Here is a 12,138-nt window from a genome sequence, read left to right on the forward strand (position 1 = left end):
CTTTTCACGTTTTCGCCGTAGGGGAAAAGTTACATGATCGCTACCCAGGACGCGGTAATGCTTGCTGCGCGACGAAAGTCCGCGTGACAGCCAATCAATATGTTGTTTTTTCGTAAGAGCTAGAAGGTTATTACGGAAAACAGCATATTGATTGGCTGTCGTGCGAACTTCCGCCGCGTAGCAAGCATTACCATGTCCTGTGTGCAGGAGTCATAAAAGGTTTATGCACCGATTTTTTGTAGATTTCGGAACGCGTCCCAACTTCAGGAGAGAGACAACCACTGCTTGACACGCCAGCGCCGCCACTTATTACGAGAGCAGAAGGATGACATATACAGGTTGCTTTCTAATAAGAGACATAAGTCGACATAAACATCATTCTATCTTTGTTCCACATTTAGTGAGTAACAAAGATAGGATGATACTTGTGTCGACTTGTATCTCTTGTTGTAAAGCAACCACGGTATATACCATTCTTCTGCTCTCGTAATAAGTGGCAGCGCTAGTGTGTCAAGCAGTGTAGGATCCTTTTTATTTTCTGAACGCAAAAAGTCTAAAGGGACGTCTTGGAAGTAAGTAATAAGAAGTAGGAAGTAAGAGTAAGCAATTGACCAACCACAGTCGAATGTGAGAAGAATAATGAACTATGATTGGTCAATTTCTTATTCTTATTTCCTACTTCTTACTGTTTACTTCCAATGTAGACGTCCCTTTAAGGGATGTCTACATTGGAAGTAAGAAGTAGGAAGAATAAAAAATTGACCAATTATAGTTGATTATTCTTCTCACATTCGACTATGGTTGGTCAATTTCTTACTTCCAATGTAGACGTCTCTTAAGTTTACACGGTAGCTCAAAACCGGTTTAGTAACAACCGTATTTAGTAAACTCTCGCATTCGATTGGTATATTCTTTTAGATCTAGAAATATACTCCAATCGGATTCAAGAGTTCACTAACTACGGTAGTTACTAAACCGGTTTTAAGCTGCCATGTAAACAAAGTCATTGAGTCGTACTACTTGAAAAGCAAAGTTCGTTGATGCTATATTTTGACGGGTGGAACCCGATTGACCACGATACGATTGGACACAGATTGTAATGATTGGTTCGACCTAGTATTCACTAGATAATTTTTTCATCGGTTGGTTGTGTCCAATCGTACCGTGGTCAATCGGGACGCTCCCTATTTTGACGAGTTTAATGGCCATTTCACCATTTCCAGTTACCTTAACTACTGGTTAAATGTGCACGGTAATTGGTTAATCTTGTTAAACGACAAGTGCGATTGGTGAGTTCCAACAGAATAATTAGCCGGTTAAGATAATCGGAGATGGTGAAAATGGCCATAAGAGGTTAGATTTGGTTATAAAGCGTCATTATTAAGAAATAAAAGTTTTTACGCATTTGATACGTCAAATTATATGTTACAAAAAAATAAATCTCACAACAGGACAATCTTCAAAGTAGTTGAAACAACGTATGTATATATAACAGCCACGTATGTTAAAAAAAATTAGAAACAAAACTTTGACACAATCAGTTGAAAATAATAAACTTAATAATTAGAATTAGATACATCTGAATTTTAACAGATTTGGAGAGAGCAAAAATGAGATTAATATCATGCTTGTTACAACGTGGTGTGGGAGAATGGTCAAAGAAATATGCAAATTTACCAGAATCATATATTAAACGGACATTGGAACAGGTATAAACAATTATTAAATTATTTAGAAAATAATACAGCATTATCACTCTTATATTTGATATCTTACCACTCTGTTTTCTATCAATTTGAATACATGTATTTCTTATTAATTTATGCAATATGATTAGTTTACTTGGAAGACACCTCGTGGAAAGCCCAATTATTTGCCACGTGCAGTTGGAAGAAGACGATTTTATTATTCTATACATCGTCCATGGACTACAGAGTTTAGTCGCGATAATCAACGTGGCCGCAACATGCAATATATCCATGTTGAACCCATCAAGAAATGGTCTTTTTTTCGTGGTGATAGGGTATATCAATCTTTGTACTTATAAATTTAAATTTGCAAAACAGAAGAAATTATTATTCTTTAAGAATATTAATGTAGTGTATAAGTTATAAGATATTGTATACTATTAGACTAATATCTTTACATAATTATACAGGTAGAAGTTTTAGTAGGAAAAGATAAAGGAAAGCAAGGAATTGTGAAAGATATTTATCAAGAAAGGAATTGGATTATAGTCGAAGGACTTAATACAAAGTTGACTTCCATCATGAAGGAAAAAAACTTTCCTGGTTTATACATACAACGGGAACAACCATTACTAGTAACCACAGATGTGCAATTAGTTGATCCTTCGGACATGTAATTATTATTTACTTGAGAAACTTACTTTATGAAAGGATTTATGAACATCAATAACGTGAGAAATATGTGTGTTTCATAATATAAATTCAATCATTATAGGGAAGGAACGTCAATAGAATGGCGATACACAGAAGATGGCAACCATGTACGCATATCTACAAGAACTGGTAGAATAATTCCTATTCCTCATTCCAGTATGGAAACGAAAGATTATAAAAGTCCCAAATTATATAAAGAACAACCAAAGGATACAGTTAGTGCTGATGTACTAAAAGTAACTTTTAAGGTACGTAAGGTGCAGAATATTTCTTCGAATTTATAGTGTATTATATCCACAAATTCCGTTATTTATATCCATAAATTCTGTTATTGAAAAGTTTAATGCATTAAATCGATATATTTCATTACAATATCTAAAATAACAAATTTGCTATTTGTAATATAAGAAATGTACTATTAGCATATAAATTTATCAAATAGCATTTTTTTCATTCGTAGCCAGCGTTAAAGACTTTTGAGATGGACATTATGGAGAACATGGGTATTAAAGAAGATCGTGTTCCAAAGAAATGTTATTGGTATTGATCATCTCTATGTACAATTTGCTGTTATTACGATTTTTAATGTACAACTGTAGTATTTAATAAATATATTAAACGAACACACAAAAAGATTGGAACATAGTCATTTTTCAATATAACACATACGTAAGAAAACAATTCTCTTTTTTCTTACATATCGAATGAAAAGGATTGTTTCCGTGGTTGGATTCAATCTGACTCATCTGAATTATTTTTGTTTCTTTTTACGTGTGTTGCACGAGAAATTCTATGTCTTTAGTATAAGTTATAGTGTCCCTGTTTACAATGTGTTTTACATGTGTAGTAGAAGAGTATGCAGTAAAAAAGCATATTTATAACATTAAACAATACGAACGCAAATAGCTGAATACTTTATTTATGAATTTACAGTGGTTTAAAAAATATGTAATAATATTGATTAGTTTTCTTTTTAAATCAATAGCTGTTTTACGCTAAATCGTGACACTCACGTGTATATCACAGCACGAATTTTAAGAAATGCAGATCCAAAAGTAATTTATATGTTTAAATATATATTCCAATATATATGTATATATATATACCTTTATATTAATAATAATATTTGTTATATTATATATATGACACTTCTTTTTCCTAGCTCGGTTCAATTATGTAATTCCAATTGCGATGTAGAATAAACTAATTGATTCATACACTCGTGCGCACACTCGTATATCGCGCGTTCTGTTTCTCCTGTTATACACACATACACATATTATATTAGAAATTTAGTAACAATAGACGTAAGAATATAACAGAAAGGGTACTGTTTCAGAAACTCGAAGCATATGAAGAGCAGTAGAAACTTATTCAAATAATTATCAAGTTGCTTTTTAAATTAAACGAATCGATGAACGATAAAACTTTATATCACAACCTCAAACTTTTAAAACAAATTTGAATTTGGTTTGCAATCGAACTTTGCAGTCCGTCATAACTCGATTTTAATTCGCCAATGAGAATCTACGCCTGTTTATGGCTAACTTCATGTAGAGACGGGTGGCGACATGTTCGTCGTCGGTTAACGATCACTTTGATCCGCCCGCGCAGTCTTCACGGTTGCTTTTAGCTGTCTAGCTCCTCGCATTGGGATTCCGAACTTCTTTCGTTTGCTCACGGAGCGATTTTGATGAATAATTGAAGGTAACAATAATGGTCCACTTATAGTCGAGTAATTATACCAAGACATAAACGAGAGTCAAAGAGAAATAAATCCCACAACCAAAAGGCATGCTTGCACAAATGTCCAAAATACATCCTAAGACGTTCCGTATTACACATCTCTGGGACGTCTTTGGCATATATTTAAGACATTTGTGCTGTACAGATTGTACATACAAGCTCAACTCATACAGCACAAATCTTCAAAGGACGTTTTAAAGACATTCTAATGATATTCATACATCCTAAGAACGTCCCAGAATAATCTCTGAAGATTTTATGTTATCTGGGAATATAAGACAAGTATAAATCAGAGTTCAATAGATCCCAGTGCGAAATCGAAAAAGCAATCGACGCGAGTAATAATGCGTCTCCCGCGCGATTCAACGCGAAATATTTTTTCTCTTATCGTTTGATGCACGTCAGGCTCTAAATTTATGATCGATATAGGTATGTATAGTAATGACGAAAATTACGGAAGAGAAGATGCGCAATGGCGGGGAATAAAGTCTATTATCTCTTTCTTTTTAGCAACGACATGAATCTCCCGGAGGGAAAGAAGATAATTGGAGTCACAACGGATCTTTTCTTACTCGCCATTTTTTCTGCTTCTCACGCAACTCAGGCCTTTCCGAAGACCTCGTCCATGGTAAGCACCCTTGGTGCATATTCCGTTCTGTTACATCCTTATCGCGCGTACGGAAAAAATGACATATATGCCTTAACATTAATTTTCTAGGTTATTTAACGATTTCCTTACGATATGCGTAAAGATAAAAATCATTCAACTAATCCTAATCATAATGCTGAGGCATATATGACGCCTGCTTGGAAATATCCTTATGTAATCGAAGAGTTTACTTTCGAACGTGGCCTTAAAAATTTGTATGTTAGATAAATGAAAATTTTGTGGTTACGTATCCCACATCAGTAATATTTCGCGACTCTGTAATGCGTTATTCTTATCTTGCAAAAATAAGTGCGTGAGATTCTATTCAGAAACAAATTCTTCGATTATATGCAATGTACCGCAATGGATATACTCGCAGATTGCCACATTTTACATCCTATAACATAATTGTTAAGGTTCGTATACAATAAGCTTGGCGTATAAAAGTGGAGTAAGCAATAAAAAGAATTTATTTCGCTCACGTCTATAGCTGCCTTATACCGGAAGTATTTCTCTTAAGAAAAATACTTCTGGTGTAAGGGAGTTAAAGCATAGGCGTAAGCGAAATAAATTCTTTTTATTTATAAGCGAAATAATTTCTCTTTATTTATGAGCGAAATAATTTCTTTTTATTTCCTCCTTTCTAACTCACGCAAAATTTACTCCGCGTATTGTAGATTAGCTTTTACACAAGTTCTTTTAGGAAACAGGCAAAAATCGTGTGGACAGTGTCGCGACTTTCGCCTGTTCCAGCATTCTTTGCAAAGAAATGCCGCAACCGGTGTATTCGCGAGTACACAGCTTTATTAAGATACTTTGTTTCCTGTTTCTCTTTTTTTCATCGTTTTTAATGAACTTAAAAAAATTGATTGAAAAATTGATTAAATTTTAAATTTTAATAGCGATCAGCGATTCTTTTTTCGCTGTGACACACAAGGTCATCAATTATTGCTAGTAGCTGCGACAGGGCGGCAAAATTGCTTGTGTAGGAAACTTATTCGTACGGTCTTATTCGTGTTAATGTTTAGAGAACTGAAATAATATATCCTTTGCGTTATACACGCGTGTTTTACTCATGTTCCACGAACAGCGTGTAACTGCGATTTTATAAGAGAAATATTCTGTCTCGTTCGTGTGTGCCTTAAAGAGTAAATTAACAGGAACCTATAGTAAAGCGATAGGGTGGCTACACGGCGATATCGATCGAAAATGAGCGATCTACTAAAAGGATTCGTACAATCAGGCTTGTATTTTAATTATATCTCGGCACTACTCGCTCGTGTCGCAAACTTAATTCAAACTATTACTGCACGGCCGGCACTATGTAATTAATGTCGTACGAACGACGTATCGACACGTTGCTCCTAAATGAACAATTGACACGCCTATCTACTCCATTTGAATAAGATTACGGTTCGCTGCGTATGGCATACATCGTATCGAAATTTTCAAGCGCATATTTCATTAAAAAATACGTCATTAAGAGAGACTAATTGACACGCGTCTCAATGAAATGCTCGTGATTACATATCGTGTGTGATAAGTCGCTCATTATTTTTTAATCGTTGCATGTAGTCGTAATTCACACACATAACTACGTTTCGAATTATTCATTCAAATCGGAAATTTTCATCTTTAATTCCTCTTTCATCTTTCATGCGTTCCGCATCTCCAAGTATGAAAATATAATCGCATGAAACCGTTACATTGTACCGCAAATTTACTCGCATTCGAACGATACATTATTTTACTGCTAATTACGTACAGGATGATATCCGCTAAAAGTATAATACCTACAGGGCGCCTGATCGGAAGGCGAAATAAATTAGCAAATTGTAGACCTGCGTCGTGCACATTCTCTCGCTTTCTGCTTAATTGAGAGTTAAATTGAGATATGGTGGATAACTTTACGTAATCATCAGGCCGGCGAATATATACGACAGCTATTTGATTCGTAGTTCGGACATTTGAAAAACGTAGAATACGTTGTCTCTTCAATTGCGGCGATGCTGATATTCGACTTTGACTACAAAGCGATATCTTAAAATTTGTAGAAGTTATGCAAACCTCGTGACTGTGATTCACGAGTTCTCTCTCTCTTTCTCATGTTTAGATTCGTCTTCGAACAAGCTTCTACAACGATGATCCAAACCCGATAAGGAATAGCTTCTTGCGTTAAAATCGAATCTAATATTTTATATTTCTCGAACAACAAATTAACGTATGTTATTAATCATTATGCCTATTTTAACGAATATTGATCGAGAAAATTATGCAGTCGCTTGCTTGGCACATTCCTGCACTCCGTTCGCATCGTTGCAGCCCAATCGTGAATTATTTTTCTTCACGAGGACTTGGTGGCAGGATGCCTGACTAGGAGATTCACTTCACCGTCGTGCAGCTTCTTCATCAAGGACCACGCTTCTATTCTTGACATGCGTGTCACGTCGTTGCCGTTCACTTCGAGCAGTTGGTCCCCGGCTCTTAAGGCACCTGTCTTTTCGGCAGCACCTCCTGCAACGATAAACAAAGATAGAGATTGCCGTCACAATAGTCTCACACTTGATACTCTTATTATCTTATCTTATTTTTTTCGAAGTATAACGTAATTTTTATCGCGATATAATCGGCGTAATTTGCTATCACGGCGTTACAATCACATTCCGACAAAGTATGTCGGATGAGATACGTGTGAAATTTTACCGGTGAATATTTTCTTAATGATGAGAGGCCTATCCCCGAGGGGACTGTCTCTTCCGCCTTCCAAACTAAATCCCAGACCAGCTCCGTCTTTGTAGACCGCCACGGTCGAAGGTGGTCCCCACGCGATATTCTCGATGCTTCCATTCGTCTCTAACCCTGAAACCAGATTTATCTCTTTCTCTTAATCCGCGTCTTCTATTGTCGTAAATAGCGCCAGAAGGCGCTGCGACTGGAAATTCACACGCGCTTACCTTCGACGATGGTTTCGACACTCGCAGTTCGCGATCTCAGCCTGTAGCCTTCCTCCATTTTGGCTCTCGACACGACCAAGACCACTTCCGATCTCGGTTGCTTCAAAACCGCCATACTCTCTCTGTGCGTGAGGCCTCGCGTGCTCCTGCCGTTTATACTGAGGATCCTATCGCCTCTCTGCACACGACCGTCTCTATCCGCGATGGAGTGCGTCAGCACTCGGTGCACCGTGATTTCCTTCACCTCGCAATCCGCGCCGCCGGCCAGGGTGATGCCGACACTGCCGGTGGGATTCTCCTTGTGAAGCAGCACGACCACGACATCGTGCGCGCCGCGCGCCTCCTCTAGACTCGCCTCTTCCACCAGCTGCGCTAATTCTTGCTGCGAGATCAAGCTGGTGCTACTAGCTAACGAGCTGATACTGCCGAATTGTTCGCCGTAGCATCTGTCGGTGTCCGTCTCCGTGCCAATTGCGCATACGTTCTCGTCCACGCTGCTGTCTAAACTCGGAAAACGATTGTGAGCGTTGCCACTGGTTGCCTGCTGCTGCGGTTGACCGTGGTGAGAGCTGGTCGAGTCGATCTTCTCCAGGGCCTTCTTCATGTCGGTGACGCTGGTGCTGCGTCGATTCAGGCCGCGGGACGTCGGTATCTTCGACATCGCGCTCTTCGTCCTTTCTATACTCTCTGACATCTCGTCGCCGCTGTCGACAGGTCTGACTTTGCCTAAAGTGGGTATTTTCGAGACGAAGGGTCGTTCTTCTGACCAAGAGTCATTGGAGGTAGCGGAGCCCCGTCTACCGTACCGACTTTCCTTTGGCTCCCAGGCGGACTTCGCTTGCGGGCTCAATATCGCGCCATTCTTCTCGATCTTCGGCTCTATACTTTGCGCGCGGAGAATCTTCGGGTCCGCTTTAGCACCTAATATGTCCTCCAGACTCATTTGACTCTTCGATCTGCCGAAAGTCCCCTCGTCGACGTGTATCGCCGATCTGGATCTGCTCTTCGTCGTTAAGATCGTCAGGAGATCGTTTTGATCCTCGGTGCCTTTTCTGGGAGTTAAGCTCGCTGTTTTACACTGTTGCTTCGCCGTCTCCGTTGCGGCAGTCTTCGTATCTTCTACAGTTGTTCTGCTTTTCGAAGATAGACCGCCATTAGGAGCTGTAACGAGTTTAACGGGTTCGTTGAACATGGAAGCACGACTTTTCGTCGTGTGAATCACAGGCGACACGTCCAGACTTTGAGGCGCGACGGGCGTTTTGTCGAACTTATTCGATTTTTCTTCCGCGGAGCGCGCCAAGGTCTTCACCTCCGCACGCACCCACATTTTCAGATCGTTAGACGGCTCCAGCAACTCGGATTTGGGTGGTCTGATGGCAGGTGAAGGTACGCTTCTCTTGGGCGGCAGCTTAGGCTCCGTGACCTTCTTCTGAAACGATCCTTCGTCCTCCGCGAAAGGATCTGTGACTTCTATGTAAGCTATCTTGATCTCCTGTTTGCTCGCGGACTCATTTCCAGAAGTGCTGACCCTTTGGTGAATAGCACCGCCGTTCTCGACGGCTCTCGCAGCGTCCTCGTCGTCGGAGAACTTCCGTTGGATCAACGGCGACCCATTCAGATCTCTGCCGCTCCGGCATCTGGCACTCGCCAAGATGTTCTTGCGATTTATCGCCTCCACACTCTGTGGCTTCAGCACGCGCCTAGATAACGACTCGGCGCTGGCTTGAGATCCGGATGTGAGCGTTGAAGATGTACTGCAATTGGTGTCGGTGCTGTTCGATCGCCTCAGCTGTCTCTGCGGGATCTGCGAGTTTCTCGAGGCGAGCTCATTAGGTTGCGGTGATCGCGGGTTCGAGCCGCTGCTACTGGACGACGATCTTTCCAGCAAGTACGTTCGGTCCCCGAGAACACCGATTCTACCGACGAATTGGTCCTTGTCGACACCGGTCGGATCTCTGACGTCTCGCACTGAGCTTCTGCTCACGTTGTCCGCGATCAAAGGTCGACGCTGGTAGTTTAGTTCCGTGGACATGTAGGATCTCTCTGAGGAGATGGTGGATCTCTCGGACGGTACCGGAGACATCGGCGGACTGAAGCCGCGGGATATGCTGCTCTGAGAGCTGCTCACGGCCGAATCGTTGTCGGAATCGTCGTAATCCATACGAGTTTTCCGTTGCACCGTCTTCGGCCTGGTGCGTGTGCCGTCCGGCGAGCTGGTTGTTGAGGCAAACTCGAAGCTATAGTCACTTCTCGTTGGACTGCAAATGCTTTCCAAGCTTTTCGGCGGCTCAGAGAACGTGGGAGTCGCGCTCTGTTGAGAACTCTTAATCGGGCTGCCGTTTATCGAGGAGCTTGTCATGGATGTGCCGTAAACTGTCAGGGATTTTCTCTTGAAGGCCGGCGAATATTTCGAATGTATTTGAGGCGCTGGCATCTTGAAAGACGTCGTCGCTTTTAAGGGCGCGCTCGCCGTGCTGGCGTTGCTGGCTAAGGAACTTTGAGAACCCCACTTGTCTTGGATGCTCGCCTTTGGTACCTAGGAAAGAACACGTTCGTTTGGAATATTACTAACGTATTAGGATGACGCGTCATCCTAATACATTAGTAATATTCCAAAAAAGAATGAGAGTTAACAATTAAATTGAATGTCTAGGTATAGCTTCCGGAATGGAGCCGTGTCTTGAATCAGCGATATACCTAGCGATAGGCATATCGCTGATTCAAGACACGGCTCCATTCCGGAAGCTATACCTAGACATTGTATCAATGGCCGTGAAAGCCTCAAATCTAGAATTAAATTGAATTATACCACCGGACATAAAGATTAGTCTGAAAACAATCTATAAAATTTCAATTGAGAGAATGTAGGATGGGAAACTTACAATTACAAAACTTTACAATTAGGCGCGATACACTTTAAATTTTTTGGAGTGAGACTTCACTCCGAAGTAGTGAAAATTGCGCCAGTCGAAGTTAGAGCGAGAATTTCATTCCAAACGAGGGAGAACTCATTCCAAGCGAGCAATTTTTTCATTCGTTTGGAGTGAGTTCTCACTCTAACTTCGATTGGCGCAATTTTCACTACTTTGGAATGAAGTCTCACTCCAAGGAATTTAGAGTGTATCTGCTCTCCTCGATGCATTTGTCTCTTACCTGATGCAGTAATATTGAGTCTCGTGATTTAATTTCCGGCAAGTCGACGATAGGCTGATCGATTAGGACAGGATCTTTCTCTGGTATGACGAGACCGCGTAGTTTCGATATCGAGCGCCGCCTCTGTTCAATCAGCTGATTCAGGCTACTTCTTCTCGCATCTTCTCCAGGTCGCCTAAATGTGGACGCCAGTGAGTTCGTTCGTGCGATCTGCGGGTCGGCTGTCAAGGCACCTCGATCTTGCATGAAGGGCATCGAGCCTGAGAAACTCGTGGCGCGCGTCAACGAGGATGTGCTCGGTGTCTTGGACAAGTTATTGGAATTGTTGCAAGGACCCACAGATTTATTAATGTTCGGATACGCAATGTTTGGTTGCAAGCTGCCACCGTTATCGGAGATGTTTGTACAGTAGTTCTTCGCGTTCGAGAAGGTCTGCTTGTCATACGAAGGCACCAATGGACTGGGTAGTGGCGCGTTCTTCGGCGGAACGACCGGCAGCGTCTTCGGGACGCGCGAAGTCGGCGTTGTCGAATTCAAGAGAGCCGGCTGAGCGGTTTGAGGCAAACTCGGCGTTCGTTGGCTGTATTTTCTCGTCGAGTCCTGTGTGGTGGAAGTCCTAGCTGAGTCGGTGAGATCGAAGGAGCTCTGCGTCCTGTCGGCGAAGAAGGACGACCGGTCTTTCTGTCCGTTGTTCTTCTCGTCACAGCAAACGTCTTCCGACGATTTGTACTTGGAGAGGCGTTTGCCATTGCTCGTGACCGCCGCCGCTGCCATAGCGTTGGGAAACAAAGGCGCGTCCAGACTGCTCTGCGACGAAAACATGGCGATTTTGTCTCTGACGGATCGCTCGGACTTGTCGTCTTGTCTCCAGAGATCGCCGTTCAGGGAGAATTTCCTCTGCGGCGATTCCATCGTAGGGACATTTCTGGTGTGTAAAACTGTTTGCTCTATTTTTGGTGGACCTATAAGCGCACATTGTATTACAGTTTTCACTCAAATTTTGTAAACAAAAGGAATAGAGGTGATATAAAAATGCGATCAGCATTTTAAGAGAAAAAAGTATCAAAAAAATTTCGTTACATCTGTTTTTATATTTAGACAGATAAAAATCGATAAGTTAGCATAATTCTTTTTCTTCCCTTAATATATCAGCACTTTTTCCAGAGGAAATGAACGAAGAGAGAGAGAGGAAGAGAGAGAGAGAGAGAGAGAGAGAGAGAGAGAGAGAGAGAGA

At 41.3% G+C, this 12,138-nt stretch overlaps 2 protein-coding genes across 3 annotated transcripts in view; one reads left to right on the plus strand and one right to left on the minus strand.

The window, feature by feature from the left end:
* Window positions 1-1,147: 1,147 nt before the first annotated feature.
* Window positions 1,148-3,040, plus strand: LOC116840823 (probable 39S ribosomal protein L24, mitochondrial). Of its 2 annotated transcripts, none has more exons than XM_032808055.1 (6): window positions 1,148-1,478; window positions 1,568-1,709; window positions 1,838-2,023; window positions 2,159-2,361; window positions 2,464-2,650; window positions 2,863-3,040. In XM_032808055.1, exons 2-6 carry the CDS (start codon window positions 1,611-1,613, stop codon window positions 2,947-2,949), a joined length of 762 nt encoding a protein of 253 aa, XP_032663946.1. In that variant the 5' UTR covers window positions 1,148-1,478; window positions 1,568-1,610; the 3' UTR covers window positions 2,950-3,040. The 2 variants fall into 2 exon arrangements, with proteins under 2 accessions (XP_032663946.1, XP_032663945.1); XM_032808054.1 differs by having other exon boundaries at window positions 1,150-1,478; window positions 1,594-1,709.
* Window positions 2,922-12,138, minus strand: part of LOC116840822 — a 66,515-nt gene continuing 57,298 nt past the window's right edge. Inside the window, exons 8-11 of the mRNA XM_032808053.1 lie at window positions 10,905-11,866; window positions 7,752-10,287; window positions 7,501-7,656; window positions 2,922-7,311 (exon numbers count right to left, since the gene is read on the minus strand). Coding sequence (XP_032663944.1) covers window positions 7,142-7,311; window positions 7,501-7,656; window positions 7,752-10,287; window positions 10,905-11,866 — 3,824 coding nt within the window. The 3' untranslated portion in view covers window positions 2,922-7,141. The remainder of the gene's footprint in view (window positions 7,312-7,500; window positions 7,657-7,751; window positions 10,288-10,904; window positions 11,867-12,138) is intronic.

Source organism: Odontomachus brunneus, unplaced genomic scaffold (assembly GCF_010583005.1).
Source record: "Odontomachus brunneus isolate Ranch 3 - 2012 unplaced genomic scaffold, Obru_v1 Obru_scaffold_012, whole genome shotgun sequence".
Classification (NCBI taxonomy): Eukaryota; Metazoa; Arthropoda; class Insecta; order Hymenoptera; family Formicidae; genus Odontomachus; species Odontomachus brunneus.

Coding starts and splice junctions, on each gene's coding strand:
- LOC116840823 (XM_032808055.1), top strand. CDS start 1,611: ATGAGATTAATATCATGCTTGTTACAACGTGGTGTGGGAGAATGGTCA. Junction 2,024..2,158: donor CTTTTTTTCGTGGTGATAGG/GTATATCAATCT, acceptor ATAATTATACAG/GTAGAAGTTTTAGTAGGAAA. Junction 2,651..2,862: donor TACTAAAAGTAACTTTTAAG/GTACGTAAGGTG, acceptor TTTCATTCGTAG/CCAGCGTTAAAGACTTTTGA.